General features: G+C 39.0%; 1 protein-coding gene across 5 annotated transcripts in view; it reads left to right on the forward strand.

Moving 5' to 3' along the window:
* Positions 1-24,634, forward strand: part of LOC121510741 (equilibrative nucleoside transporter 1-like) — a 64,874-nt gene that overhangs the window by 31,733 nt on the left and 8,507 nt on the right. Inside the window, exons 1-8 of one of the 5 annotated variants that reach the window (XM_041788940.1) lie at positions 5,287-5,428; positions 18,173-18,262; positions 18,417-18,498; positions 19,333-19,517; positions 20,134-20,273; positions 21,281-21,415; positions 23,276-23,373; positions 24,056-24,137. In XM_041788940.1, coding sequence (XP_041644874.1) covers positions 18,234-18,262; positions 18,417-18,498; positions 19,333-19,517; positions 20,134-20,273; positions 21,281-21,415; positions 23,276-23,373; positions 24,056-24,137 — 751 coding nt within the window. In that variant the 5' untranslated portion in view covers positions 5,287-5,428; positions 18,173-18,233. Of the gene's footprint in view, positions 1-5,286; positions 5,429-7,614; positions 7,722-8,521; positions 8,639-17,463; positions 17,579-18,172; positions 18,263-18,416; positions 18,499-19,332; positions 19,518-20,133; positions 20,274-21,280; positions 21,416-23,275; positions 23,374-24,055; positions 24,138-24,634 lie in introns of those variants that run through there. The other 4 variants (XM_041788938.1, XM_041788942.1, XM_041788939.1 and 1 more) reach the window with 4 other exon arrangements.

Here is a 24,634-nt window from a genome sequence, read left to right on the forward strand (position 1 = left end):
TAAAATATGCTCAGATTAAGGTGTATGATACATCATTTGAAAGCTTGGAATCTACGCTTTCATAATGTGTAAAAAACTCAAAAATGACCTACGACGACTTGCAGGAGTTTTTACCAGTTTTGGTCACATTTGTCTGCCCTTCCCAAAGACAGATGACTTTTTTCTATCAGTCATGGTTGTTATTGCTAATTCTTTACATACTGCATCATTATTGATGTTATATCCATATCCCACAAAATGGGAAATAAGATTATGGCTATGACAGCCATAAATTTGTCTTCTATTTGTTGTTTTGTTGTTTCTTTTCCGTCTCCTTCTCCTGCTTTTCCCCCATCCCCTACCCTTTTCTAACCCAAGTGCAACTTCAGCAGAAGGCTGTCAAGATGAGTCTGGTTCTGCACAAGCTTCCTGTCTCTTAAAGGGAAAGTTTGATAGCAAAGTGAGAGAATGATTCCATATCACATCCGAAAACAGCTGATGTATCTCAGGGTTGATCAATTCAAAGTTGATTTTAACTCCCAGAGTGTATTTTTTACTTCTTTCTCAGTTAAAGGGCCTTCAGTGTAGTGTGGATCACTACAAACATGTTAAATTGTGTTAAATTTAACTGTATATGAGTTTAATTGACATTGTCAATTTTGCTATGTACTTTTCTCTATTATAGAGGTGTGACTTTACCTGAACAACCTAGTTGGAGTTCTATTGTCTTGATGTTCTTGCCAGTAAGGAAATGTCCTCAATAAATACTCAGTGCTTAAAGTTAACTGTAAGTGAAATACTTTTGACCTTTACTTGAGTAGATTCATAGCCAAGTACTTTTACTTTAAACCAAATTAAATGCATTTGCGTACAATAGTTCTGTGCATTTTCCACCTCTGGAAGTTTCAGCAAATAAGATGGGTGTGCTGTTCAAATCATGGTTCAGTGAAAATTAAAACAAGACAAAACAAATTTTAAAAGCAAGTAATGTCTACGGGGATCTGTTGATTAAAACCAGTTTTATCAAAGAGAAAGCAACTCTCTCTGTTGAGTTTTTACACAGGCATCAAACAGACCAATATTAAAACAGAGGCCTCTATATCAGGAAAAAAAAAAAGCAGAGAAAAGAGAAGAGAAGGAAAAAAAGACCATCAGAAAGAAGACTGATAATTTCTATTAAGCCCTTTTGATACCTGTAACTGCTGCTGGGGGTTGGTGTGGAGGCACTGGCAAACACACTGAGTTACACAGAAACAGACTTATTGTTTACTGTTAAAAAGAGTTGCTGTGCATAAAAGAGTTTTTTTTTTAAAGAAAATTTTACATGCACATTAACAAAGAAATATACTTTATCCGCAGGGGGCACCAATGTCAACACAATCCAAAAGTTCCTTATAGGAGCTTTAAGTAATACCATTACTCTAAAGCCTCTGGATAACTTTCCATCTGTGTCATTGTTGTTACCCACTGCGGACAATGCAGTATGATGAATCTCTCGCCACATTTGCACCGTAACATGTACAAGAAGTGTCTTGAACAAAAAACAGATGGAATCCTGCTTTCTTTTAATAGATGACTATATCACTCTCTTACAGTTTTTACCCAGGAAAATGAAAATGAAGCTTATTAATATAAACAAAGAAGACTTTAAAAATAATTCATCTTTCTGCTGATGGTCTTTTTTGCTTTTCTACCTCTGAAAGAGTCATAAATATAAATCTAAGTTAGTTTGTTAACCAGATAAACCCCTCTTTTAGGAGCCCATGAGCCTGTGTCCATAGCTACCTTTTTGCACTATCATTGCCCACAATCTTCATGGTACTTCTGGCCTGTACTTATTGTTGTTAAGTTACAAAAGTTGACTTCTTTTATTCATAGAAAAGCCACCAGGAAAACACTATGTAAAGGAATAGTGTCCTGGAGCTGTAGACATGGACACAGTTCCCTGAAACTCTGATTCGGGTCAGTATTACTGCCATCGTTGATAAAGACACCATCAGAAATTCTGCCTCTTCTAGATTTTGATTGGTCACTGAGGAGGAAATGACATTGTCTAGTGCAGCATTGTTTAAGAATTTGTCGCTATTTTCAACTGAGAGCACAGAACACATGACATTGGATCTCTCTATAAATATCAGATGTAAATTATATGTGTAATAACATGGGCTTACAGCTTATTTAGACAGATTATGCAACAGAGGAGCAGACATCTCTGACGTTTGCGCTCCATTATACAGTGTTTGCACAGAGGGAAATGTTGATTAAAAACGCCTCCCTTTTTTGTCTTCTCCTTCCACTTCTATTTTTTGTCATATTTACTTTCTCCATGGAAAATGTCAGTCAAGGCTATGCCCTGTTACACCCAGAAGCTGCTGACTAACTCTTCCCTTTTCCTACTCTGACCAGAAAACAGACCGTAGGCTCAAAGAAACGCACAGAGTTGTAGACATCAGATAGCGGAAATAGAGATATTTGTGTGGTCATGGATGAAAATGAAGTGTTGTTGTGTGTCTTCACAGCAGCAGAGAGAGAGAGAGAAAGACAGTAGTCCCTCAGTCCTCCACAGCTCCTCCTCTGTGGGTTAGTGTCAGCGAAGAAGCAGTGGGACTATAGCTCTCCTTCACAGATGGTTTCTGTCCATAACCGCAGCAAGCTTTTTTTAGACAGGGTAGAGACGGGGTGTGGATGACTGTGTACTTACCACGACTATATGAGAGAGCGTCGAGACGCATGCGGCACCAAAACAACGCCTCTGCATAGCGATCCAGACAGGCCAGAGTGTTACGATGAAATTATACATTGGTGTCACTTCTCCCGGACACTGAAAAAAACAAACTGTGTCCTGAAAGCAACAGAAAAACCCCCCAAAAATGTTGTTTTTTGAGACACATTTACTATATTCAGTCATAGGATTGTATCAATTAAATGCACATTTCTCCTTAACCCAGTCATTTACATTTAAAGGACCAAAACTAAATATTGCTAATTACTTCTTGAAATAGACTTGCTTTACCACATTCATGCAAATAGAAGCCCCCTTAGGCACACTCAGTCTTCCTCATGCTTTCGTCTTGTTTTGTCCTTGGCTAGATGCCTTCGACTAGTAAATATAATCAGATTTGACTTTCAGCTGGAGCATATGTCAAAGCAACTGGAAAAAGTACCTGTGTGAATAATGAAAACAGTTATGCAGAATATCATTTGAAGGCAGATCCCTTTGTCATTGTTTACACTCTGAACAAGGCAACTTTGGGCTGTGTTTCAGTTTGAGCAGATGTGGCTTAGAACATGAGCCAGCTTTTTGTTCACAAGCAGGCGATTGACCAGGTTTATAGCAGATACTAAACTTTGCAATCTTTTGGACCTTGGTTTTGTTATTTTTCTATCTGGCAATGGTGTTTCTATTGCGCAATTCAGCTCAAAGGAGGAAATTAAACCCAGCAGTCTTATTTTCTGTCACTGTGTCCAGCAGGCAGCAAGCATATCTCTAAGCAAAAGTCTGACTGTAGTGGTTTTCATCAGCTGACCATAATTTTGGACCACGTTTGACCATAATCACACGAATAAATGATCAGAAATGCTTATCATTCACTTTAGTGGTATTAGGTGGATCCATGTATGCCAACAATTGAAATAAAAAACACACAAGGATTAAAATTAATAACCCTCCAATGATGTGCTTTAACCTTGCAAAGCTCAAAGCTTGTAAAATCAAGTTAAAACTGAGGGTTATCTTCCAATTTACACACACTATTAAAACTTCAGTAAGGGTCTGAGCTGTCACTATGAAAGCATCAAGGCAAAAACAAAAGAAATAAGTTTGGACTTGAGAAAAAGAATTGTTGATGCTCACAAAGCATGATAATTTATCAGTGTTTCCAAGTGTCAAGAACTAGAGTTAGAGGTATCATCAAGAAGTTCAAAGAGAGCCACACAGTCCAGAACAAGCCTGGCAGAGGTAGGAAGAGAAATATTTCAAAGACCCTGGAAAGAAAAATAGTGAGAGATGTGTCTAAAGACCCCGGAACAACTACCAAGACACCAGTGAGTGACTTAGCCAAGTCAGGACTTGTAGTCTCAAAGAAGACCTTCACTGCAGCCCTGCACAGGAATGGACCAAGAAAAACTCAACTTCTGCAGAAGAGACCCTTACAAGCCGGACTGAAGTATGCTTAGGACAACCTGGAGAAAGATTATGCATCCTGGAAGCATGTCCTTTGGGCAGATAAGACCAAACTAGAGCTCTCTGGCCATAGAGACATTGCTGGAGAAAGAAGAGAAAGACATATGACCAGAGGAACCATGTCCCCACAAACACAGCAGTGTGAGTATTATGCTGTAGGGATGCTTCAGTGCGTCTGTAACTGAATCTCGTAAAGGTGAGGAATCATGAACCCAAAATTTAACTGTACAGAATCCCAAGCAGTCAGTAGCAAAACTTGGTCTGGGTCATCACTTTGTCTTCCAACACAACACCGACCCAAAACATACATGCTCCTGGTGAAGAACTATCTTCAGAAGACCAAAGTGAGCGTTATTGACTGGCCTGCATAAAGCCCTGAGTTGAAACCCATTCAAAATCTGTGGGGTGAACTGAAGACCAAGGTCCATGCCAGAAGACCATCAAATCTGGAGGAGCTTGAGAGATTTGCCGGGATACCTCAAGAGGCGTGTCCGAGACTTGTCGAAAACTACAACAAGAACTGCAGACTGTTATCCAGCAGAAAGGAGACATGACTGATAGCATCAGGGGGTCCCCAGTAGTTTTTGGTTTAAGTGAAATGTTTTTGTTTCTGTGTGCAAAGTAAAATAATGTAAGCATCCAAAATAAAGCTAGGATGTTTGGAAAAGCTATCTTAAAAAATCCTTGCTCTGTTTAACAGCACTTGGAAAATGTTTTGAAAAAAAAAAAGCAGTTTCAGGGGTCTAATAATTTCATCCTCATCTGTATATAGAATATCAATAATCATCATTATATTTTCTTTCTATACAACACTTATAGTTACCAAACGTCTTTCTCTCAAAAACTACCAGAGGCTAATTATTTCTAACAACTGTCCAGCAGTTATATCTTACTCCTTCACACAGTAGGACCACATCTATGGATTATTTATTCATTCTTGTATCTACAAAAAGATTATTCACATCAAAAGTGCCTCAGAAACACTCATAGAGTTGACAGACTGCAGCACATAAAGAGTCATGGTTAACAGATGACATTTTAATGTGATCCCACATCGAAATACTGTGCAATTTCCCCCGCCCCCTACACAGCCTGGCATTTGCCTTCAAGGACGATCGTAAATTTCAGAATTTCATTTTGAATGTAGCTGAATTGCCTAAAGAAATCACACCAATGCAGTTTCTGGAGCATAGATGCAATTCTTTTCAGATATAGATACTAAAAGGTTGTTGCCTTCTACTCTGGATTGGACCGTAGATTGATGTGGTGAGTATTTTTTCTTCTCTGCTGTGTCAGATTATTGTCAAGGTTTATTTGATTATTCCATACAGTGTTCCAAGTTTTGATCATTTTATATAGTTCCAAGGTGAGTTCTTTCTTGTTTTATTGCCTTGTTGCGTTTAGATATTGACTCGACTAGTTGCTCCTTCTTCTCTGCAGCCATGGTGTTTGTTTTTACGAGGAGCCCCAAAAGCAGGGTTGCCAAGTCCGCGGGGACTTTTAACGCACTGCCGCGGGTAGATTATGTTGTCCGCGGGTTGAGCAGACCCATTTTTTAATGTTTTGTCAGTGGCGCAAAAAGTGGGTATGCACTATATGCGGCGCATAGGAGCGCCAAAGCGATGGGGGTAAAATTATTTCGAGTCGGCATTTTCTGTATTTAACAGCTGTTTGTGTATGTGTAAACCAGATGATCAATAACAGAGGCACGTCTCTGATTAGGCGCCCCTCCACTCCTTCACCTCCCCTCCTCTCGTCCCCACACACACACTCTAGGCTCTCCAGTGCGCGGTCCCTCGAGCACGCGGGTGCTTTCATTTGAATCGTGGCTCTTATAAGGCTTACTTTACAAAAAAAATTCTCCCGAAATCCCCTATAAAGGTGAAAACTGTCGGCAGTAGCCTAAAGACTGCAACAAGTCATATCAATAAATGTAAGTCTACACAAAGGAGACAGACTTTAACTGCCAAATTCAAATTAAAACTTGTGTATTATTACTGTCAGGTGCGCACAGGACGGAGGAACGTGCGTAAAAGAGCGCAGAGGACGTCCGCTGACTCCAAACGTGGGTGTTTTATTTGATCTTAAACGTACCAATGATAAATACTGTCAAAACGGCAGAAACAGAGAAATGAAAGCAACAAACTGGCAGGACGATCTGTGAGGGGGAGCTGCAGGTGTGAGGCAGGGCCGGTTTTAGCCATTTGGAGGCCCAGGGCAAAGAAAAAACATGGGGACCCTCCCTCTTCAGCTAAAAGTATCAAAAATTAGAGAAAAAAATAGAAAGCATCCCTTTAAGTTAACAGGATGTCTGTGGGCACTCAAGTAGTATATGCAGTATGGCAGAGGTTTTAACTGTATTATTTTGAATTTCAGCATTGGGCTGGTTTTTGGGCTAGTTTTATCGGTCACTGGGCTGGTTTTGGGCTAGTTTGGTTTTGGTTTTGTCACACAGACCTGGCAACTCTGAGCCCAGTGCCCTGCCTCACACCTGCAGCTCCCCCTCACAGATCGTCCTGCCAGTTTGTTGCTTTCATTTCTCTGTTTCTGCCGTTTTGACAGTATTTATCATTGGTATGTTTAAGATCAAATAAAACACCCACGTTTGGACAAGTTTTACTCAGTTTTACATTACTCTAAGATGTGATCTGTGTGTGTTTGGCTCGTTGATGATGATGCGCATCACAAAAGTCATCATCAAATACGAGTATGGGAGAGCATCGGCAGGAAATGACTGAAGAAATGTGTTAAAACGAGGGCATTAGAAGCTTCAACACAAGACAGCACACCTCTATGAAGGTATTGAGGACTTACTGAAGAGACGCTCCATCAGCGGACGTCCTCTGCGCTCTTTTACGCACGTTCCTCCGTCCTGTGTGCACCCGACAGTAATAATACACAAGTTTTCATTTGAATTTGGCAGTTAAAGTCTGTTTCCTTTGTGTAGACTTACATTTATTGATATGACTTGTTGCAGTCTTTAGGCTACTGCCGACAGTTTTCACCTTTATAGAGGATTTCGGGAGAATTTTTTTTGTAAAGTAAGCCTTATAAGAGCCACGATTCAAATGAAAGCACCCACCTGCTCGAGGGAACGCGACGAGAGGACGGGAGGTGAAGGAGTGGAGGGGCGCCTAATCAGAGACGTGCCTCTGTTATTGATCATCTGGTTTACACATACACAAACAGCTGTTAAATACAGAAAATGCCGACTCGAAATAATTTTACCCCCATCGCTTTGGCGCTCCTATGCGCCGCATATAGTGCATACCCACTTTTTGCGCCACTGACAAAACATAAAAAAATGGGTCTGCTCAACCCGCGGACAATAAAATCTACCCGCGGCAGTACGTTTAAAAGAAGCCCAATTCCGCGGTAAAACCGCGGACCTGGCAACCCTGGCTGGGCTGTTTTGGGCTAGTTTTTTATTGGCCATTGGGCTGGTTTTGTCACACAGACCTGGCAACTCTGCCCCAACGCTACGTGAACGCGTGTAAGTTCTCCGAGCTCCGAGAAAACCCTCACACACAGACAACCAGCCTTACAGACATCTGAAAAGGTAGGATACATCAGCGCCGGCGTTCGTTTAAGTTACTGTTAACTTTGTCTGTCACTGAGTTGTGATTTTAATTTCTAAAGCCTGGCTTCTACTCATGCTCAACCCAAAACTGACAATTCAAGGCGAATTTCCTGTAAAAAAAACATACCGTTAGCGATGACTCGTTTCAGTACACATAATATCTTACCTCGTTGCAAATGTGGGCATTTTTATGATTACGTGGTTCGTTTTGATGACTTTAACTGTCTGATGGCGATAGCATGAGGATAAGTAACCGGTGCTGTGCTGTGATGTTGGACGCCCGCATGGCTCTTTTGTTGACCCGCTGCAGGGAATTAAATTTAGCGCCAAACTTGGTGCGTGGTCCGTCCAGCCGGTCAGTGAGGGTAACGTTAACTAAGTAACGGTAGCTTGACCGTTAAACTAGCCAACGGTTGGTTCGTTGCGGAGTGAAGTTACTGGTCAAATGAAATAAAGACTGAGAAACCCGTTTGTAACATTACGTCCTAATGACAGACCGATGTAACTTTTTAAATATAGGTTTAAAACTTCAGTTCTGCTTAATTTACTGGGTACCTTCTCATCAAACAATTAAAAAAAATGTCTCGACATTAACTGACAGCCACGGAATGGCGCAGCATACTGAAGGTTTGAGGAAACAATTCAGACATACATTAAAACACATACGAGTGGAGTAATCAATTTTTAGTCTTTATGAAAGATACAAAAATGGAATTTGAATTAATTTATTCTCCAAGGTTGGTTATTAATCATGAGGCAGCATGTGGGGGAGCACGTGTGTGAGAGGCTGCTTTAATCAACTAGTTAGCGGTAGCACGTGGGAAGATAGCCTACTATCACAGGACCTGACGGTAGAAAGAGGGATGAAAAGAAGCCATTGAAAGCTTTTTTTTCGTGTAAGTGACTCAAACGGATGTGTCATTTTTATTAGCTTTGACTGACATTCCGGGAGAGTGAATCAATGCCAAATCTTTGTTTGTAGGTCATAGATATTTGTTGTGACTTTCTATTTGCCAGTAAAAACTTATAGTAACTTGGGTACTTTGCAGTACATGCATGTCTTCAATACTGTCTGATGTGCTTTTGAACGCTTTAGTCAGTATAGCTCTGTGTAGTGTAATGATATTAGGTCAAAGATCTGTAGTATTCTTTTTAAACTCACCACAGGATTACTTAAACTCTCTAAATGACAAAGGGGATCTCTGTGGCTCTGAGTTAGTGTTTCCTGGCTCGGCACCCTGTCACGCTTCTCAGTGCTATTTGAGACTGCTGACCTTAAAACACGGAGAAGAGCACACCAGAATGACTGGCTTGGTCTTTCACCTAACAGCTGATGGGACAGCAGCATTGACCCACCTCTGGGTGCACATGAGCATCTGTTTTATAGGAGTAGGAGTTAAGTTTCTCCATCTGCTGTCTGCAGCTGTGATTGGATATAAAGTGTGCATTGTTGTTTTCACTGTAGAACGAGCATTTATCATTATGGCAGGTAGTAGCTGCTTTAAGAACATAAGACTGGGCTACAAACCCTCTTGTCTTACTCATTTAAAACACCTAGTGCTGACTCTGGTCAAATCATGGGGATAAGTGGACATGCTATGACCTGTTCATCAGTCAGCTATTTTTCAGACCACTTGAACCAACAAAAAAGACAAGCAGCTGGAGATGGGCATTGTTCCTTTCTGTGGCGGGAAATGTGCTGTGGCAGCAAGAGGGGGGTAAGGGTGAGGACAATGGGTTTGAGACTTAAACGCACCCTCTCTCTTTTGGCACGATGTTTTTTTTTCCCAGGGTTTTCCTTGAGGATTTACCTTCATGCTGCCTCATTTATGTCTCAGGAAATTGTTTATCCTGTCACTGTGCTGTTGTTTCCTGCACTTATATTGTATTATCCTGATTACATCCCAGTCATAGTTACGAAAGATGACAATCTTCCCCCTATGCAGTCCTATGTTGGGGATGGAAGTTGCTCAGGCGAAATTTATATTAATACACCAAACGTTTTTTCCTGCAATTGTCACAGCCAGAAGCTAAAAACATTCAACGTAGTTGTAAGATAAGATGTTGAATAATCAATTTTTTTTAACAAGGGGAGGGCAAAGCTGCACCCCTTCTCATCAAGTTATATGTGCCTCCTCTTAAAAAGGAGCTATTGCTTCCTCTATGAAGTGGACAATTACAGGAAGATCTTGATGTTTGCAGTATGTACCTTTTAAGTGTTTAGACCAAGAGACAAACTCAGTGTTTGAAAAATGAAGCCTAGGCTGGCTGCAAAAGCACAGGAAGCAAAATAAACATCCTGTTTTAAATGTAGATTTTTACATCAGAAATCACCATATTGACATCCTGCTTAAATTTTAGTTTGATTTAGAATACTGAGTCAATTGAAATCAAAACACAAATCAGCTGATCAAAACACACATCAGCTTCAATGAAAGTGTTTTGTGAAAAAAGTCAAAGTTACCCAGAAAAGTAGAAAATAAACTTTTGAGATACTGTAAACTGCTTAAGGGGAGTATATCGCCACATTGAAAGGTAAAGTGATTCACCTCCTGTATACCAGGAGGAGGGCAGTAGTTTAGTTGTCTAATCAAGGGATAACTTTAGTGTGGCTTTGTATATGAAGAAACTCTTTAACAACACTGTCACTTGGACCACAGCAGACTGATTCTTGGCCCTAGCTTAAAGACTGAGTCTGTTTTGTCAGGGGGGCTAAAAGTTGATTTCTGACTTGTTTCAATCAAAGCATTAAAAACCCCACAATGTTACTTGGGCCTGCTGCGCATGCTTGGTTTCAAAATGAAAGCCTAATTCATTTCTTTCCATGTGGAATTGATGAGGTGACTGTGTATTTTCGTAACTGCCAGGTTCATTGTACTGACATGAATACATTTTTGTTCAGAGTAAGATTTTGTTTAATTGGTTGAATTTCATTTATTTTTTCCTGTCAGTATGTTTAAAATTAACCATTTGTATGAAGCCAGCAGATGATATGAAAGCCCTTTGTAGACTTGACAAGCCGAGGAAGCTCTGTGAATCAGCCCTCCCACAAAAACCATAGCATGTGCAGTTGATGTAAAGTTGTTGAATGTTTTGGCAGGTTGTAATTGTAGCCATGGTAACTGAAGTCCTAACACTATCAGAGTCACATTGACAATATGAATGAGTTATAAGAATTACTTCAGAATTGTGATTGTTCTTGTTTACTGGGGTTTGAGACTGGCACCAGCCAGTATTATCTGTCAAACAGCTAAATATGATACAGACAAAAAGCCAGCAGGTACTAGATACATCCCCACAGAGGCATAATAGTCCAGTTCAGGGTCTGTACTCAACTCAGTTTTTTTGTATGTTTGACCTGATTTAGATGTCTTATACAAAGATCAACTAATCCATGCTCATTAGCCTACTTGATCCTGAAGTTTTACCCTTAAGATATTTGTTGATCAGATTTCAGGAAGTGCCAGCTGTCAGCTGGACATTACATTACTATTTCAGCCTTTCACTTTCTTAGTGTTTCAAGACACCTAGTCTTCAAGGTTATTTATAGTAAACCTAATGAGGGTTTTCTGTCTACTACACTAAAGTGTACTAACATTTTGTTTGCTGCCCTAAAGAGCCAAAGAAAAGCAAAGAAGACGCACTGATTTTTTTTTTTATCATAAATTTGATTCATTCTTTATTTTTATTGGAGTTATCAGTTGAGTTTGATTTGGAGATAGGGAGACCTCTTCAAATTATTTGGCAAAGCATTATGAATCATGAAAATTTAAGGAATTTAACATGAAATGCATTTTTAGTTAGTTGGGTCATTGTCAGACCCATGGCTTGTTGCCTAGTGGTTTTTATGTACGATTAAACAGCTGAAAGAAAGGCAGAGCTTTACCTGACCATACCTCACTACTTTGCCTTTGCACATAAAGATTAAAACAGTAAGGAATTTGGACCCTTTAGCCTTAAACCTTCTTTATATTTTAAATTCTGTTGTCAATTATTCTTTTAACTTTTCAAAACAGATCAAACATGTTTGGTCTGAATCTGTGTACTCATGCTTCTATAGTGCCATAATAATCTGTAGACTATTTGATAGAGTATTTGATTTGGTTAAACATTTAACCTTTTTTTTTTTTTTTTGTCTTTTTCCAATGGGAGTAAAAATTGGCTATGCGCTCATCAGTCAGACCAAGCTCAAAGTCAGGAACACTGTCCTTGAAAGGAGAGCCGGAGGCAATGCAGTGTGAAATGGGTACTGAGGTTATAAAAGTCAGTGTACTGCAACGTAACTGAAATATATTCTTGGTTGTCTCAGGCTGTTGAGCAAGCTGTGCTTTATATTTATGTGTGTTCGAGGAATGATGTGCAATAGGACACTTGTCAGGCTGTGAGACAGATGTGTTCTGCCAGTGTATCATAAGCAGATGGTTTTATGGGTTGTAAATAAGCCCTTTTAAAGACTGTGAAGTCCATGTTTTACCTTTCAACACTAGAGGTCTGATACAGATTTAAGTCTGGCTAAATGCCTAACAGCCAGTATAACTGAGAGACTGATTGCTTCCCATAAAGGGAAATAATCATTCTGTTGTATGTTATTGCTTACATTCTATAGATGTGCATCCTGCCTGTGTTAGCTTTAGGTCCACTGATTTTGACAAAACAAAGCCTGTGCAGGATTTGAACTCTGAAGTGAACAGTGGACACAATACACATTTGTATGTTTTGGCATAATGAGTGCAGAGTCCTGGATCCTATATGACCCAGTCTGTCACACCTCTACAGTAAATAGTTCTGTTGGTTCATATTGAATCAAAAAGGTTTCAAGTCCATGGGTATAGTTTTTCCAATAGTTTGCAGCAATATGACAAGTTAATTTCCGATGTTTGCTGCAGAGGTCCTACTACTAGTTAGCAGCTAATTGTGATCAGGTTGTTTCCTGTTTGTGAAATGAGCTTTTTATTAAATTTGTAGACGAGAACTCAGCAGGTCTTTACATCCTGAACTCCTGAGTTAGGCTGACTATGGGACTGGTTAAAATCATGGATTATAATATATATATATATATATATATATATATATATATATATATATATATATATATATATATTTATATATATATATTTTTTTTTTTTGGAGCAACCAAATTATGTGTTGAATATCTGAATTTATGAGATTCATATCATAATTTCCATAATGTGGCACATTTTTAGAAATCTAGATGATTAGAAAAACATCTCCCATGTTATTTGCTTTAGTTAATTCCTAAGCTGTATTGAGATTTATCCAGGCCAGAGCTGATATTTTGACTGTGATCCAAGTGTTTTCTCTGTATAAGCACTGGGAAATGACCTCGAGGAAGGTTTGTGCTTCCCTCACCTCATCATATGACCAGCATCAAACTATCCTGTGGCTCAGTCTGGAGAATAAAGGCAACTCTGTTAGAAAGGTATGCTGGTGAGACGAGAAAAATGTACTCCTGTCCTTTTCTATCAAGATCTACCCCTGTGTCAAATGTGTTCTGAAAAAACATAGAAGTTTTAATGTTTTAATGTTTATGTATCACCAATTCTCGTGCAGATTGTATTGACGACTTCTAGTGTATGAGGTTCACATAATTCATATTCCTACTGTTGGCCGGGATTGAGTTGCAGATGGACGTGTTGTTTCCATGACACATGGGGGCACCAGCCACCTCTTTTCACCTGCCAGCTTTGAGACTTACAAAGAGAGCTTAATGCTCAGGTGGTCCACAGCACCCCAGACTTTATTACACCCCCAACAAGAGTTGAAGTCTAATGTAGTTATACCTGCAACCCTGCAGGGTATTTTCCTTAGAAGTAGCAGTGGTAACGGCACACTATTCAGTCATGGGTATTAGCTGAGGTAAGAAGGTAAAGTAAAGGTAAATTGAGGTTATTAATTATCAAGAAACTTGTGATAGCATGTCTTCAAGTTTGGAGGTTTTCAGATTTTGGTCATTTGTCTTGTAAAAGCAGGATAATTTGATTAAATGAGTGGATATATTTGCTACCATGGTTAGCAGGCTGAACTGCACCCATTTGGCCAGAAATGATCTGCTTTTTTTCCTACTTGACAGAAGAGGAAAGGATAAATTGCAGTCACACCTGGTAAATCTTTTGCCTTTGGAGTGCCCATTGTTGGAATTGGATGTGGCTGAGAGGCCTGCTAGTAAAAGTGACACATTGATGCCAAACTGGAGTTTTGTACCTCTCCACAGACTACAAAGTGACTGTGTGACTGTGTGTGTGGTGGCACCATTTCAACACCAGGCAACTCAGGCCAGCTGGCCCATTTTGATGACACGTTTGGTTGAAAGAGGTACACTTCACAGGAAACTGGGACATAACTGCATGAGTGTGCTTTTAACTTTGACACATAGTGGTGTCTGCAATACAAATACTGGCTACACCAACATTTAAAGAGAAAATCACAACAGAAGTGTAAAATGAATTCATTTACTCAGTGAGTACCTTTAATTGATAGCTCCACTCTAGTGTGTTTAGGTATTTTATCATACTTTATATTATGTTCAGTTATCTCATTATTTTGCTGACTAGCCACAGATTGCCTAATATTCTCGGACTGAAGGCTTTAGGCCTGTTTAAGGATAAAAATATTTTGAGCATCATCAATAACAACATTTGGCCAATGACATTCTTTTTAAGAAAAGATCAATGTTAAAGATCCTCAGCTAAAAATGTGAAAAAAGGCTTTTATTTTGAATATGGATGAATGGAAGTATGGTGCTTTTTTCTGATGAACCAGCTTTGAGCTAAGTAGGTTTTACTCTGTGTTGTCACAAGTTTCCAATATAACCACTACTCACACGGGATTAGTATTACCTGTGGACGTCTGATAATTTATAAACTACCCCTGATGCCAGTGTATGGTGAAATACATTCACATGGAATAAGTGAAGTCTGTAATTAACTTGAACTTACTGATATTTCTGAAGAAAAACATGTATGAAAACAGTAATGAAAAGACAATGAATTTTTATTTCTGAATCCCAGACAAAAATGCAGTATCATGCACACGTTTTGCAGGTCTTTCATGAAACCTATTCTAAACATACTGTCAATGAGAGTTTACAATAGATAACATTGGCCAAAGACGTTGGAGGTTGCTTCTGTCACCTGTGCGTATCTGCAGCTGATCAGACTGAGAAGAAGAGGAAGACAAAAACCACGAGTGCTTTAACATCCCTCCCGTTAATGTATGAGAAAGCAAGACATCTCATGTTAAATATGCACGGCTCTTGCTTTCTGCTGTTGGTGCGTTTGAGGTTACACTACAACTTATTAAAACAACCCTCCTCGTGCAGATCAGCTTTTGAAGTCTTGTCACAGAATGTTGTGCAACACATATCAAATTGTAAATCGTAATTGTGCTATGCATTAAATTTACAGCTACATAATACTAATACAAGATCAGGTACGGTAAAAGAAGCTGTTTGAGGCAGAGCAGAAGTGCTGTGCATGTGAGAGCAGCGGTGCACACACGTGTGCTTGGAAAATACAGTTGTAATTTATAAATCAAGCAAAATAAAGTAATTTGTAAACATAAGATGAAATAAACTGACAAAAGCACTGTAATGCCCACATGTGTCAAAACTTTGAAAACAATCTCCTATGCAGCTTAATTTTTTTTTTATATCAAAAAAAGGAGCAGAAAAAGCTGCACGGGCAATAAAAACACAAATACCACCCTAAATTACAGAGATGTGATTTGTATGGTGATTAGGATTGTGGACCTATATGTGCACTGAAATTTTGCAGGTAATTTACCCTGTTACTTTTACTCCAAAAATTACAGACACGGTCGATTCACACAAGATTAAAAACCCAGACGTCCTGTGTGGCTATTACATATTACCAGAGGCCCCTAGGTGACAACACTTATATGGATATTATTAGAGCACAACTATCTCTACTTTGTAAGGCAAGCTAACAAGCTCTGTTCAAAGATTGATGGAGGAAATATTGCTGTCCAACACTCCTGATGTCTTGTCATCGACCTTCCTTGTGCCCCGCCCATCACAGTGCAAGCTTCAGACGAAAATAGGAGCAGGGTGATAGGGAATGTTGAGCCATGTTTCTCCGCATTACTAGCATGGTGTCAGGACACTACAGTCGTAATCATGTAATCAAGCAGATTTTGTCGTTGATGCTTGCCTGCATCGGGTGTAGTTACGAAATGGGGTCATCTAAATTTTTGTTGTGGAGAGAAGATAAAGTTAAAATGTTAATGCTTGGCTCTCGGATTAAAAATCCATGCTCTCTCTCTTCTGTGCATATACTTGGAATGTGAAAATGCACACTATGCAGAATCAAAAGCGACTTTACGTGAAAATAAACATGCTTAATGTGTACTCTCACTCAGCCCGGCTCCATTCTGCCAGACCTTCAGATGCTGTTTCCCTTTTGGTGCTACTGATGTTGCTAATACCTTCAATCCAGCTCAGGGGCGGAATAATTTTGCACTACCATTTTGTCTTCCTTTATTTAAAATTAAAGATGAGGTGTGACAGAGGCAAAACAGTCCTGTCTTAAACATGCAATGTAAAAGGAAGTTTGTGTTTGTGTGTGTGAGTCCCTTAGTGTATTTTTAGAGAGCACACTCACTACTAGATAAACCAAACATTGGACTTGTCATGCCCTTCAGCAACAGGAAACAAACCACTGCAGCATTGGAAGAGTAGATAACAATATGTACAACTGTGAATGCATTAACCCATTAATGTTATACTTGACAGTCTGACTGCTCTCTATCTGATTTTGTTCATGGTAGAAAATGGAAATGAAAGGTTTAATGTCATCTCATTAAAATACATTGAGAAACTCTGGATGTCTAACAAAACTAATGAGCGCATCCTTCCTGAAACTTTATGAAGGTCAGCTTATAGAAGTTTGCAATCTACATTGTTTACATTCATATACTTGCACTGAGTTTTAATGAGGGAAGTTTCTCAGAGAAAAGTATGTTATAATTGGAGATGTGGTCACAGAACTGTCTGAGCACAGATCGTCCATCAAATGCAGGAAAGAGCAGCTAAGAGAGTCTGTAGAGATAACAGATGATGAAAGGTAAGTTAAAAGTGTAAATAGGAGTTAGAGTGAAAAGGAAAGAGGAGTGACAAGAAGTAGAAAAAAACACTGAAGAAAATGAGTTGCACAATACAGGCAAGAGAAGCTATTGTCATGTAAACATTAACGATGGAGGCATTGAAGAGAAACAGAGGATGCAATGAGGTGGGAAATTAGTATGCAGAAGGAAACGGGGGGTAAATGGAGGAAGAAATTAAGAAGACGTGGCTGACTTGATTTAAAAAAAAATAGGATAAGACAAGGTACTTGAGAGTATTGTAGCCTGGAACAATCTCTATGTTCATATCTTGGCTGTTACATTGTATTTATATACATTATGTCAGAAATGTTCATAATTGCTGAGTCTGGAGACTAACTTTCAAGTTTTAAAAGCTATTGGCAGATTTTTTTCTGCTAATACAGATGTTAAACTGATAACCTTAATCCTTGGTAGAAATCAAGGAGTTGTCGTCTGTATTTACCAAGAGGCATTACATATGCTTCAACATAAATGTAAAAACGTGTAGGAAAGGTAGACAAAAAGGGAGTTTGAGGTGAAAGGAAGAAGGAGGGGTGGACAGAGATTGGAATAGGGGCAGGTCCATTGGGCAGCAGACTGTGAGGAGTCAACCTACTGAACCTCTGTATGGTATAAAGGGAAGCAGAGCTTTTAAGTTAGCTGGGCATCTGACTTGGAAAGAAAGAGGAATCTGTTGTTCCTGATTGAAGTATTCTGTGAGTAATTAACTGACCATCTGGGGTCATCAGATGGTCATGTTTCTTCTTAAATTTTCATTTTTAATGTATCTCAGAGAAATGTAATGCTTATCAGGATGTTTTGGAGGTTATCTTCTGAGTTCATCAAATGTTTCGAAACCTTTCAAAGCTTAAGTCAGGAGACTTTGGATCTTTGGAATTATGTTGCATGGGTAACTATTTAACCACTAATGTTTCCTTATGCTGGATCTTCTGACTCTTATAACTGAGACATGTCAGGACACCAAAATTAGGAAGTTCAGGTAGCTAAGCTTCTGTTTTACAACACTTGATGTTATCTGCTCCTACCAGTTGCTACTCAACATGGCAGTACATCTTAAATTGGGCAGTTTTGAAAGAATATGTGAGATGCAAAAGCTGTCTTTGTAACAATCCAGTCACATTATACAAGTCATTATTTAAAGGCTGTGTTGACCCATATATTTGTTGGTGCCGTAGAGTATTTATATGAAAGTGAGATTTGTATTAAATGGCCAAGACTGATAATATTCATGTTTTGGCACACAACTATTTACAGTTTGTAAACATGTATTTGTTATCTCTGTATTTCAGACCCGGTGCCTCCCTGATTAAACCCTGACTGAGCACGTGTCCTCACAGACTACCCAGAACCATGACGGCCATCAACGCACCTCGGGACAAGTAATGGAATCACTTTCTATTTTTAGATTCTAAACGTGCAAAATGGCATTTTGTTGGGAGCTGTTAAATAAACTGTCTTTGACTGTTTGTTGATATTTAGTTGAACACTTCATTCATGTACTCTAATGTAAACTTCCTCTTGTCTCTTTTCCAGATACAATGCAGTGTGGATTATTTTCTTCATCCTGGGCTTGGGAACCCTCTTACCCTGGAATTTCTTCATGACAGCAACAATGGTAAGTGAAGTAACAGTTTAGGACAACAGCACTCTTTTAAATGTGAACATTTTAAGTTAAATGCTGTTTATCCTCAGAACAACAGACAGCTGGAAGGGTCCTGTTGGTGGTCCTGGGTGGTTAATTAAAAGGTTTGGCTCCTCCTAGAGGAAGGTCACCAACTTTGAGAAAAAAAAAAGATTGTTTGTATACCTTTTCTTTAAAAGCACCTGGTTTCACTCAGGGTGGCTGACCTGACTCTAGCCAGGTGGATTACCCAGCTGCCTTATATCCTCCCTAATCCTGACCTGTTTTTTGACCTTTTCAGGGGTTAACTCCTTAAATTATGGAATTCCACTTTCATTATCTTGGAACCACCCTGAGCATGGGTTGTTGTTTAAGATTAAATTGCTTATTTGTTTTGAAAAGGCAAGATAGACAGCCACTAATAGAATAAACTGCTCTTTGTTCCAAGACATGGATCAGACACACAGAAGTTTAGAGACTATATGACTGTCAGAAATGAGTAACAACTTCAGCCTTTATCTTTTTTTGTTGAGAATGTGTTAAATGTTCTGCTTCATTTAAACATTTTAATGTTTTAACCCTTCACCCAAAAATTTAAAAATATTTGTTGTTTTGTCAATTTTTTTAAGGGATGTTACCAAAATTGTTTTACTCCTTCAACCACGCCAGTGGGCAAGAATTTAACCTAAACCTCATATTACAGGAACAGTGGATCAGCTTAATCAACTTTACATTTCTCTGTTTTAATTACTTATCATCTGGCTGTTTCTCTGAGAACTGCTAGTCATCATACTAAACATGCATAACTCCTCCATTTTTTCCTTTTAGTACTTCACCAGTAGACTGAAGGACCCTCCTACTACAGACCTCTCTGCTAATCAGACATCAAATGAGACCTTAAAGGGCGTCGACACTCGCAACGTGCTAGAGTCAAAGTTCAACAATGTGATGACGCTCTGTGCCATGGTGCCCCTGCTCATTTTCACCTGCCTCAACTCTTTCATACACCAGAGGTATGAATACTGCTTTACGCCAGCATACACACACATATGCAGAAATCTGTACAAATCATGTTGTAGTTTTATCACAGAGAAAAGCTTGGTTGCAACCTCTTGCAACAAATTTTGCACCCCCACCTTCCTGCTCTTTCTTCAACTCCTCTCTGTGCCCCTTTCCACCCCATGCCGCTCTGGAAACATGATCCTGTTATGTGAATGTATGTCTGTATGATGTCTCCAGGATGTTTGCTTTAATTAGAGTCGGATTTGAGAGACCTCTGGGGTGGACCCTGACCATGGCTGACTCTTCCCCTGCACAAACACACCCAGGAATGCTATTTGTGGTCTCAACTCCCCACACATTTTCATCCTCACCTCTCTCTGTTCCTCTTCAAAGTTTGTTCTTTTTCTCCTGCTGTTTCTCGTTTCCTCTATATTCTCACTTCATTTCTGCTGAACCTTTTTCTACTTTTTCTTTGCCTTTTCCTTTTATAAATGAACACTATTTTTTAGTTTCTCTTTCCTCAACATTCTGTTGAAAGGACATGCACTTTGTTTTTTATCATAATAGTCAGAAAATGTCAGTTTTTACATCTGTTCAAGAGTGAATGAATTTTTGTGTTTTTCTCAGGATTCCTCAGAAGCTGCGCATTTCTGGCAGCCTGACAGTCATCCTGGTGGTGTTCCTGTTGACAGCTGTGCTAGTCAAGGTTGACGTGGCCCCACTGCCCTTTTTCACCCTCACCATGATCAAAATTGTCTGCATCAATTGTAAGTTTTTTAAATACCACCTGAACAACAGAACTTTAGTAAAAACTTAAAATTAGTCTGTCAAGACAAACTTAAAATGATTTTCAGTATAACATGCTTGTAATTTAACCTACTTAAATCACAAGCAAGTTTGGGAGTTCATTTTGTGATCATACCAGTTAGATACACTTGATTCCCTTCGCTCTAAACTGTGGCTTCGCAATAACCAGATAGTCAACTCAATTCATATCTGAGAAGGTAATGCAATCCACAGCCTTTGTGATGGCGCAGTGTTAAATCAATACTTAAAGGTAATGCAGGTCACCTTTACTGTTTTGCTATTTCAAAAACTGTGAATGGACTAATTCAAGAATTTTCCTCATCTTCCTCAGTCCCTCTTTGAACTCATGCAAATGATTATTTCTAAGTGTCTGCATCTTTGATCCTCTTCTGCATCGCGAGTGTTGGGAAAATCCTCCACTGTCTTCAACACACCACTCTGAGTTTCAGTATACACTCTAATCCTACATCGAGTGTTTATTTACAATGACTCACCCAGCAGCAGGGAAAAGCTCACCCCTTTCTTATGCCTGCTGGGCTGGCCCTGACCCCAGTGTCCTCTCGAGGAACAAGCTCATGGGTGTTTGATTTAGAGAAGAGGGCGTCGTGACCTGAATGCTTTGATATCTACGTCTGCACATTCCTCTTAGTGGACACATGATAGAAGAATTCTGCTGCTAATTAAGTTTCAAAGTTGTTGTAAAGAAGCTTGTAATCCATCCTGCTAATGCAAGTTTGAATAAAAAGCCTTTTTGGGTACAACTTTGTACATAGTGAGACAAAGAAAATAGTTATGTAACTGTTTTGTACAAGTTTGTTCCTTCACTCCTTTTCCATAATAATGTTCTCGACTGAGTCTTGGTCTTTTTGTATATGTGTGTGTGTGTGTGTGTGTAGTGTCAGAGTGACCTTTCGGATTGCCATAAAATCAAACATTTTTATCCTGTTTTTCTTCTGTTCCTCCCCAGCATTTGGGGCCATTCTTCAGGGCAGTCTGTTTGGACTGGCAGGTATTCTGCCTGCCTCCTACACCACACCCATCATGAGTGGACAGGGACTGGCTGGCACCTTTGCTGCTTTCTCCATGATCTGCGCACTGGCCAGTATGTCATACCACAAGTACACTACATCTGTTAGAAAAAGTATGGACACAGGTGTTGGATAAAGAGTAAAAGCACCTTATAACACACAACACCTGCTAGTGCTGTCAATCTGTGGGCCCAAATATGGCTCGATCCTTGTTCATTACAATGCCATTTCTCATAAGAGACCCCTTCTCTTCCACCGTCTTTGATTCAAGCCAATAATAAGATAGAGAAAGCAAGTCAAGGCTTTTAGCTTTAAGGTTAATTTCCCAAGATTCAGACTATACAGATGGATGTAATCAATCATTTAAACCAATGTGATGATGTTGGAGGGAAGAGGGGTTGGTCTTGGTTACACCTGGAAAGAAGACTGTAAACAAACTTACTATATTGTATTTGTGTGTCTTCTAAACTACACTGAATGATATCCTAGCTTTATGCTAATGCTAACAGCAGTTACTCAGCACGTTGCTGAAGTGCATCAGCTGTTTCCTTCCAATATTTCTCTTCATAGTCAGTCTTGGTGGTAACTTTGGAGCACCATAAAGGCAGGGATGTTGTTGGAAGGGCTTAAGAAACATTGCCTCTGTCTCGCTCCATGTCATGCACCAACTTCATCACTCCTCCTTCACTTTGGCATTTGGTTTGTTTGCATTTGATTTCCTGTGACTGTTGGAATCTTGCTGTAGTCATGCTGAAAATGGGAAATCTTATCACAGCTTAGAATTTTGTAACCAAATCACACGCAGCATGTACTAGGGCTGAACAATTTGGGAAAATGATCTAATTACAATTTTTTTCCCCCAGTTTTTTTGCAATTTAATATGCAGTTATTTTGTAAATTACTTATGTTACATAATACTTAACAAACAATGGTAAAACATTCTGTATAATAACAAATATTTGGTAGATTTAACTAAATCTTAACAATTCTTAAAAAAAATGTACCAAATTGTGATTATTTTGAGTCATTGAAAATTCCATATGAACTGTTGCATTGAAGGGAACACTGATTCTAGGTTTTTCTTATTTTTAATAAGACAAAAGTGTAGAGCCCAACATGTCTGCCTCAAAAAAAAATGTGACTAGTTTTTTAAACTCACATTTAAGGTTACAGAAACAGCATCCTCTGTATTTAAAAATTGCAGCAAGTCATATTACGATTCAATCTAAATATTGATTAAATGCATAGCTCTAGCCTCTATTCAATTAGTCTAAAAAGATAACATTTACTGTTTTTGGCTTTCAGACTACAGTACGTGTTGTTTACTTGCACTGCATGACTTTGACAGTATTTTTCCTTCATTTAACTGTAGATTTTCTAGCTATGTTGAGAGTGCTCATCATGTGAGGTCTTAAACAAGTCAAATAATCTTCAGTGATTTGAATCTTTTTCTTGTTCCTCCTCCAATTTTTCCAGTTTCATTTTTTTCTTTGTCCAAAGAAAATCAAAAACTGTGCAGTTTTGAATTTTTTTTTAAAAGAGGTGATTTGGATGATGTATATGCTGACAAGGACTTTGTACTCTGTATTTTGAACTTTTGGTTGACATGTAACAAACCCAACATTTAGTGGTTTAAGATTATATTTGACAAAAAGGGAACATCAAAAGAATCATTTAATCTGTCCCCAGCAAATTCAGAAATCTTTAGGAAACAGAAATGTGCCACACACTAAGACAGACTATCATCATTTGAAGCTCCTGTGAGGAGTTTTGAGCCAGTCATTCAACAGACTAAAATTAATACTGATGCCTCTGTAGGTTCTACAAATCAAACATTTGTCCACAGGGAGCACCAAAAGCCAAGTTTCTAACAGGAGCTTTAACATTTGCTAAAACTTCATTACACATCAATGATTTTGTGTGTTTTTCTGTAGCTGGATCAGCCTTGCAGGACAGCGCCTTTGGTTACTTTATCACAGCCTGTGTGGTTATCCTCTTGGCCATTGTGTCCTACCTCGCTCTGCCCAGGATGGTGAGTCCCTTTATTCCTAAATCTAACCATTTTTAAATACTGTTTTTGTCATTTGTAATTAATTGAAATTTCTTCCAGTGTTTACATTAAGTTTGCTTGGTCTTTGACAAAACACATCCTTCCCTGCCTTGTGTTTTCAACTTTGCTCGGGAAGTCAGACCGAGGTGTTCCACTGTGTGTGATCTAGCGGTCTTCTCAGCCATGTGGTGTAGAGGGACATATGGTCTAGAATGCTGAGGGAATAATGGATCAACCTGGCCACATTCTCTCATCTGATTTCTCTTAATGCCCTCTGGACTGCACTATCTTGCCTCTCTAAGGAAACCTTAATACCCCCTTAATTCATTTATTCCTTCAGCTATCAGGCTGCTCAATGCTGACAGTTGTAATTGATTTATGGTCAGTGCACACTTGGGTAACCTTTAAGGTTTGTGTATGTCTTTATCTCATCTATGTATGGTTCATGTTCGAAATACATTTCAGGTGTTTTATTTTCAGTATATACTTCATTGGTCGGCTATCACAAGAGTATGATCAGTCAAATGCTGCTGCAACTGTTTCCTTGAGTTGTGATTATTTTTAACAAGACTTTGTAGACTGTAAAACTGAATCAACCTTCTGTGATCTATGAAGTGGTCTGAACCTGAACATTGGCTCTGTTTTATCTTTTTTACATCAACAGGAATTTTTCCAGTACTATATGGAGAGTAATGTACCCAGACCGTCTACTGACGAGGAGAACAAAATGGACTTGCTCAGGAAAGGTACAACAGTGCAAGCTGGTACACTAGCATGCTGTTGGATGTTTAGGATATGAATGATCAGGAAATTCCTGAATCTTTGAACCAGTCTACACTGTGCTTTGACCCCAGCGTTTAAATTAAGAAGATCACCAAAGTGTGAAAAATAGTACATTTGTGTCCTGTCAATTTTATGTTGGAATCTAGTATATCTAGCAGCTGTCCTTTACAGGACAGAAAGAGTGACCTGTTGGACAACCTCAGATTTGATTTCATGATTAAATGTGAGAGAAAAGTGGGTGTACTCAGAGTCTTACACCAAAAAGGAGTATTAAAAAAACATTAGAATTGGTTAAAATTTTATGCTAAGCATCGGTATCAGCCCTAATTTTCCCAATTGGTGCCATCTTTTTTGATATAACTATATTTTAACAACACAACTGTGAAAACCAAAGCTGCTGACAGTTTTTGTTTTAGTTCATGTTTTAGTGACAACTTTTCTACTCATTATTTGCCTCTTT

This window comes from Cheilinus undulatus, linkage group 6, assembly GCF_018320785.1.
Source record: "Cheilinus undulatus linkage group 6, ASM1832078v1, whole genome shotgun sequence".
Classification (NCBI taxonomy): domain Eukaryota; kingdom Metazoa; phylum Chordata; class Actinopteri; order Labriformes; family Labridae; genus Cheilinus; species Cheilinus undulatus.